The following is an 8471-nucleotide window of genomic DNA, read 5'->3' as shown; positions in this document are numbered from 1 at the left end:
AATACTAAATCCATGACTACTTAAGAATTCGTTCGTGTACATGTACCTGCATGTCGTGTAATTTTGTGTCATATTTTATATAATTTTGACCAAAACATTATATAATATTATAATTTCGATTAAATTTTTAGTCTAATCCCATCCAGACAATTTGGCTAACATAGAAAAATGGCAGCATTCCGTTCCCGAGAGACCTTAATTGAGTCCGTAAAAATAAAACCTGTTCAACAAAGTACTTCTCCAGTTACTCAATATATTTGTTTTTAACCTTGAAATAAAACAAAATCACTGCGTTCCAATTTTAGTAAAATAATGAATGATATTCCATTAGTAATGAAAAAGGGTGGAGGGGATCCTTATATGTGTTAATGTTGTTCAGGTCGATTAAAGGGTGCAAAAAATAGTTAGAACTAAATATGAAAGTATGAAAAAATATCTCGTAATGTATTTAACGATAAAATCGATTATGCTCCTGCAGAAGTGTCTACTTGTTACAAAATCTCATTTGTCAAAGTATGGATTTCATTTTCTTAAAAAAGGTCGCCCTACTCGAAATGAACAAAATATTATATATATTAGCCGTGTAATTCGAGGAAGCAATGAAGAAGCTTTTGGAAGGTGGTTGGTCCAGGGTTTGCGGACTAGTGTAAGTTCTGTTATGTAAAGTGTTTATATTATATTATATTATATTATATTATATTATATTATATTATATTATATTATATTATATTATATTATGTTATTTTATAGTTGGGACTAGTGTACTTCTTTTCAAAGTTATACTAGTGGGTTTGGTATTGAATTGAGAATTATTTTAAAAGAAAGTGAAAAATGTATTTATTGAATTTGGAATTCTTGTTTCTAGAACTGTAATCTTAAAAGATCTTGGATTAGTTTGGGGTCATAGATGTTAAATATCTTCTGCTGACATTTGTTTATTGATTAAATAATTTATCTTGGATTGAGGTTTCATCGTGATGACCAAATCCTCTGACCCCGTATATGGATTTCATGTACTAAAAAAAGGTCGCCCTATTCGAAATGAACAAAATATTATATATATATATACATATACATATATATCGTAAATGAGGATATAGTAGAGGTTGCAAACAAGACGGTATACAACTTGGTTTTGGAAGATATGGTACTAAAACTTGTAGAGACGGTCGTCTTTCAGATCGAGCCATTGAAGTAGCGCCTCAAGTTATAATCGAACAACTCCAGCAAATAATTTAAAAAAATATGGAGACATGGGTAAGAGTTCTCGCATATCTTTTTAGTACTAGCAGAATGGGAAGCGAAAAGGAAATTCTATGAGTTACCTTACTCGTATGTGCACGTGACACATTTTACTTGAAATATGTGTGGTGAGTTTGTCAAATGCACGACAAGCCCTCGTTCGCTTCCATATTTAGGTTCCTCCAGTTTAAAAATTTTAATCTCGTTCCATCTGGCTGGCTGTTTGGCTAACATAGAAAAAGGGTAAGATTTTATTCCCGAGGGATCTTAATTGAGTCAGTAAAGATAAAATATGTTTAGAAAAATACTTCTCATGTAACTAAAGACATATGTTTTAAACCGAGAAACAAAATAAGATCATTGCATTTTTAGTAAAATAAAATAGTAAGGATAATCCATTAGTAATGAAAAGGGGTGGGAGAGTTATATGTATATATGTTGATTAGATCGATTAAAGGGTGCGAAAATGGCTAGAATTGAATGCCAAAAGTATAAAAAAATATCGCGTACTGTATTTAATCAGAAAATCGATTATACTTTTGTGGAAGTATCTACTCATTACAAGATCTCGAGTGTTAATGTGTGAATTTTATACAGTACAAAAAAAGTCATGCTATATCCGAAACGAACAAAATATAATATATATAGTAAAGGTAGATATAGTGGGGGTTGGTAGATGTTAATATCCTATTTAAATTTGTAATCTGAGTTTGTCAAATGCACGACAAAACCCCGTTCCCTTCGAGATCCAGTTCCTTGAGTCGTAAGTCAAAGTTCATCTTTCAAATCTAATTTATAGATTAATCAATTGCTTCTTCTTTTTTATTAATATTTCAAAAAAAAGTTGGTAATTTTTCTTTCCCAATATAACTTGTTTTGATATGAAAAACAAGATTATAAGTTACGCGTTCATCCAACTCTCTTTTTTGATAACTTTTCAATAGTAATTGACATTTTAAGCTTAAAGAATATTTAGACATATGCAGCTGACCATTTTCAAAAAACAATATCCATTAAAACCTCAGAATAAACTTCAGATCAAACTGTTTGTCAAATTTAAGTTACAACTTTAACCAATAGATAGAAAAATGAACTTTCTTTTCCGGCAAAGCCACACAGCATCAATCAAAATGGAGACTCAGAACTGTCTAGCAAGACACAAGCTCAGATTACGCAGCAAAGTTGCTCAGACCAAAATAACCATTACCATATCCGTAACCAGGGACATGAGAAGCAGGATCAATCTGATTAGGCTTAGCTTCAAACTGATTAAAGGCCCTGTGTCCATTAAAACCAAAAGGTGGCAAATTAGAATTTGCATTCTCAATCAAGATGCTATTAGCTTGATTGTTCACATTTTTCTTCAACGCTTCCATGCAGTCCTTCAATTGTTGAAGCTCATCAAATCCCATCTTTTCGACTGGAGATTCCCACCAAAACTGGCTCTGGCTAGCTTGCCTCATGTCATCAAGTGCCTCTCCTCTCTTCCTCTCACCCTCTAGTTCATTGAAAATCTGTGTGAGATGGAAGTTCAGCTCGCAAACAGTCATACTACGATGAGCTTCAACGAGATGGAGAGTGCTTGAGTTTGAAGGTGGAGGATTGCGACTAAAAAACCTATCAATTATACCTTCAACATTAGGATGTCCAAAGGAGAACACTTTTCCAGCTGGAGAAAAGACTATAATGGCAATCTCAACTCCACAAAGTGTACAGAGCTCACTTGCCTTCTTAAAAAGGCCTGATCGACGCTTTGAGAAGGTAACTTGCAGGTGATTCTTACGCTCTATTTTCGCAATCTTGATCTTTTGGCGGCCAATGCTGAACTTTTTGGCCATCTCTAAACAAGCTATCAAGAACAGAAACCAAAAGAAAAGCAAATGGAGCAATGTTTATGTATGTTGAAGCTCTGATTTGTAGAGTAAAATCATTTGGTATTTATAAGAGGCTTGGCATTAACACTGAAAGCTGGCAAAAATTATAATCTCCTAATCTGTGTTAAGGGAATCAAACATATTGTTCCTGTGACAATATCAATGATTGGGGAGTTACAAAAATCTTATTTCTTAATGTATGGATATTACTAATATTCATGTTATTGCATATTTTTAAATCAAATTAAGCCAATAAATTTTGTTATTAAATACTTATTGTAGCGAATTTGTTATTCGGCTGGTTGTAGCCACCATTCTCATTTTACTTAATCTAGTGAAAATTACCTTAAAATTCACATGAAAAATTAATTTGACAATATCTACGTATAAGTTATTTAGCGGTGTCCGTTTTGACTAAATTTTTTTCTCTAAATTACGTGTCGAAATTCGCTATTGTAATTTCTTTTTAAATATATTTTTCTTACCGGAAAGCATGATTTGCAAAATTTTTTTAAGATATTACGATCCGTAAGACGTCAACGTATCAAATAATGGGTATAATCTATTTTTCATTTAAAATAGAATTATTACCATACAATAATATTGGCTAAAATAGGATGGAAATTTTGGTGCAATTTTAGTAAAATATGATAAAATTTCATTCCATTTCCGTCGAATTGAAGCTTAAGTGCCTTTTTAGGAGATATACAATGCGAACCAGACTAAGTTATCCTTGTGCTGGTGTTCAAACGTGGATTGGATTTGATTAAATTCATATTCATATTCATTTAAATTTATTGGATTGGATTGAGATCGGATCAATTTCAGATTTTTAATAGCGTAATTCATAAACAAATTCATTAGGATCTTCGATTATCGGATCGGACCACTGGATCCATTTAAATTTTTTGAGATGAATAATTTTAATTTAACATGGTTCAATAATAAAAAAAACTAAAGCACAAGAAACTATTTTAAGTTAGAGGTGTTGTGAAAATAATTTTTTTTTGAAAATATGTGAAACTAGTTCAGTTTAAAATAATTATAAAATAAATACATAAAAGTAAAACATTGTAATTTCACAAATATATGAATTAATTACATATGTCAATTTCAAAAATTAAAATAAAAAAATGTTGTGAATTGTGAATAACTAAAATATTATGTATAAAAATAATTTGTGACATACATGATTCACTCATTTGAATATGATAACATGTGGTGTGTACAAGAAATTTTAATGTGATGAAATAATAGTTAATGTGAAAATACAATAAAATAACTTATAAAATTAGAATACCAATACGTATAAATTAATTTTATTACTTGATTATAGTTAAATTTTATTTATATATATAAATAATTTATAAATGTATAAGTTTAGTAGTTCGGATGTGGTTTTTATCGACGAGTGAAAATCCATATCCACTTCTTAATGAATCGAATCCTTGTAAGATTGGAGGGGAATAGAGCTGCAAATGAACAGAGCCGTTCGTGAACAAAAATCGGGATCGGTTCGCTTAAGTGAACTTGGCTAGACTCGTTTTCTTAAACGAGCCGATCGCGAAGAAAAAATAAGCTCAGATAATTAAACGAGCCGAGCCGAGTTTTTTAATATTCGGCTCGGACTCGGCTCGTTTAGCTCGGACTCGGCTCGAACTCGGTAACTCGGCTTAGATAAATTTTTTAAATATAACATATACTCCCTCCGTCCTTTTCAATTGTTTACATTTTTTAGAGAGTGTCCGACACGCATTTTAAGGTGCATATAAAGTATATTTCTGTAATTTTTTTTATAATTTTATTTTTCTGAATAAAAATTAAAACATTCAACTTTTATTCAAAAAAAAAATTGTAAGAATAAGTTACATAACTATACTTTTTATGCACCTTAAAATGCGTGCCAGACACTTCCCCAGAAATGTAAACAATTTGAAGGGACTGAGGGAGTAATAAATATTTACTAATCACTTTTATAAAGATTTTAAATTTTTTTAATTAAAATTTAATACTAATTTTAATGTATAATAATTAATTTAATAAAAATTTAATATATATTTTAACAATAAATAATTTAATTAATTTCAGACATAACACTAGAGCTTGATTACTTTAACAAACAATTTCTAATTAAACTTAACACTAAATATCACCTCACACTTTTATTAGAGGTGTCTATGATAAAATCGACCAAAATTACAATTTCAAATAAATTAAAATAGTGAGTTCTTAAAATAAATTATAATATTTTTAAGAAAAACATAAGATAATTTTTAATAATTTTATTTCTCAACCACTTAAATGGGCTTACTTCCTTTATTTTATTTTATATCTCGTTTCTAATCTAAAACAATTTAACTGAAATATAAAAAATTACTAAATCTTTGACAATCGACATCGACAATTTAAAAGTATTGTATAATTTCTAAAGTTATGAATGTCTCATTAATTTAAAATAAAAATAATTTTGTTCTTAAAACTCGACTAGTGAAAAAAATTGATAAGTGTAGAGTGTAAGTGTGAGTATATAATTGTAAGATGAAATTAGTATTTGATCTCCATAAAACTTATAAAGTTATAAATTATACCTTAAGCTTGGTCGATTAAAAATATATGCGAACTATTAGTGAACAACTCGACTCGGCTCGAGTTCGGCTCGGCTCGGTTATTCGTGAGCAAACTCGTGTCCGGCTCGGCTCCTTTATAAACGAGCCGATCGTAAATATTTTTTTTCGGCTGGGTTTTTAAACTCAGCTCGGCTCGGTTCATTTTAAAAAAAATTATGCTCGGCTCGACTCGGACAGAACTCGGCTCGGTTCTGTTCGTTTGCAACTCTAGATGGGAAGGTGGGAGCAGACCTGTTTTTGGAAGAACGGGAGTTGATTACTACCAGTTTGTAACACCCCTTCTTAAAAATTAGAAGGAGGTATTACCTATCATAAACCTGCAAACAGAGCACTAATATATTTCTAAACAATAAATAAACAGTATAAAATCTCCAAAAATAATATTAAATCTACAAACTGTCTAAACCAAAAATATGAATGTTGAAATCTCTAAATAAATAATTAAGTCCGATATTGATAAAGTCAAAAATTCTAATCAATAAATGGGGTTGCTCTCCATAGCACAGTCCAAGATTTCCCTTATGCACCTACCGGAAAAAAATACGGCATGAGCCAAACGTCCAGTACAGATTTGGAATACAATTTATAAAACAGAAAATCAGAAATAAATATTTCACAGCTTATAATAAAACAATAATTTTGGGTTATGATATTTCATACCGAAATCAGAACGGATACAAATACACACATCATAAGGTACCTAATATATACAACAGAATGGATAACGTGTACGACATATACAACGTCACCATAAATCAAATCACAAATCAAATTCTGGGTGCAGCCACGTATCCTGAACAAATATCAAAATGGCCAAACGCTCCTCCCAAGAGCTAACAGAAGGATATGCCATGACCAATCACAGTGTCACGGAAGTGTCATGTCACTGGTACCGCAATGACATGGCTGTAGTACTCCTGTTAACTCGGTATACCCTAAATCACACTAAGGGTTCAAAATGAAAATATTCTCGCAAAATTTAAAAATCACATGAGAAAAATGATACAAATTTCCAAAGCAGGTGAGTGTCATAAATAATTTTTGAAAACCGCATACACCGATATCTAAATTTTCAAAATCAAATTTTAAAATAATTTTCGGAAATTAAAACGGTCAAAGCAAATATTAACGGAATGAACAGAAAGTAGAACATAATGAATCAAATAAATATAATGGACAAGAGGAGTAACGGTGAATAAAAAAGGGACATAATCCATACCTCGAATATCGCAACTAAAGTAATATCAAAATCTGCAAATGATGTGCTAAATCCCCGACCCGTGATCTAATTACAAAATTAAAATTTATAATTAATGTTTGTTGCTTCTTAATTTATTCAAAAATGATTTTTTTATCAATACACAACTATTAGGCTCCGAATCAGTACATTACATGTCCTCGAATTTAACACTAAAGAGACCAAATGTCATGTCATTATTACATTTATAATTATACAATTTGTTTAAACAAATGCACCTAACTACCACACTGCTTACTAATTTAATAATACATATACTTAAAATAGTTAGATTCCAAATTAACTACCATTGTTCACCTTTATTAAATAATTAATTATAAATTATGACACTAGTATAATTGGACTCACTAGTATAATTGGACTAAGTACATGTACACCAATTAAATTGTTTTAATCGTAAGTGGCATACATAAAATCAATTTAAATTATAACTAATAAATAGTATATTGAAGTAGTGAAAAACCCTCACAAAATTTTAATTTTATATAAATAATTTAAATAACTTGAATCATCCAGTTGCCACACTATCATAGTCTAATCAACCGCAATTAAATAAAAGCTCACATATGCATAATCTAACTTAATAATTTTAAAGTAACATGAAATTGGAATTGAAGCAGCCGATCTTGTGGATTAAACATATGTATAAATAAATAATATAATTCGCACTTGACACTAATGACGTGATTTGACAACAAAGAAACAAGGATGGCCATACACTTTATTACTAAATTTGTGTGTTGTGTGTGCTCTGTCAACAATTGACAAGGTCACATGCGAAGTGCTTAGCTATATGACTAATTATAATAACAGGCAATAAAGAGTTACCTTATTCAATGAAAACAAACAAAAAAACTACTACAAGGCTCGATGACTCTGTTTTCCTCTAAGTCTTTATCCGCCTGCTCTTCTAAGATTTTTCTTCTCTTTTCCTTTGCTTGCGTAAATTAAGAATGCCCATGTGTTGATATATATATATATATATATTACACAAGGTATCCTCTAACTATTAGAATTAGAATTATAACAACTAATTACTATTACTTTTATTTCTATGCTATTTAACAAATGAATTAAATCACTTATTTTAATTTTAATTCAAATCTTATTATTATTAAATTCTCGTATATTACATATATACCCCCCTTAAATACGATTCCGTCCCCAGAATTAAACAAAACTAAAAACTCGTACCTGAATCGAATAAATACGGATATTTCTCACAAATAGATTCTTCTAATTCCCAAGTAGACTCTCTCTCCGGATGATTTTTCCACAAAATTTTCACAAACGGAATGGCGTTCTTCCTCAAATTCGCTCCTCTCAAGCTTCTTCCTCACAAGAAAGATCTTCTCTAATCTTATTCAATGGATACTAAACTACGTGTAATGGATGATATTTATAGCCCCTCAAAACAGATACATGAAACACATTATGCACATGAGATAGTTGTGGCGACAACGCAACTCT

General features: G+C 30.4%; 1 protein-coding gene across 1 annotated transcript; it reads right to left on the bottom strand.

The window, feature by feature from the left end:
- Window positions 1–2411: 2411 nt before the first annotated feature.
- Window positions 2412–3080, bottom strand: LOC141701451 (agamous-like MADS-box protein AGL62). Its single transcript, XM_074505101.1, has one exon. The coding sequence runs from the start codon at window positions 3078–3080 to the stop codon at window positions 2412–2414; it is 669 nt and encodes a 222-aa protein (XP_074361202.1).
- Between the last annotated feature and the right edge of the window lie 5391 nt (window positions 3081–8471).

This window comes from Apium graveolens, unplaced genomic scaffold (genome assembly GCF_009905375.1).
Source record: "Apium graveolens cultivar Ventura unplaced genomic scaffold, ASM990537v1 ctg3852, whole genome shotgun sequence".
In the NCBI taxonomy this organism is placed as follows: Eukaryota; Viridiplantae; Streptophyta; class Magnoliopsida; order Apiales; family Apiaceae; genus Apium; species Apium graveolens.
The sequence above is the reverse complement of the archived record's forward strand: the minus strand, read 5'-3'. Positions and strand labels throughout refer to the sequence as shown.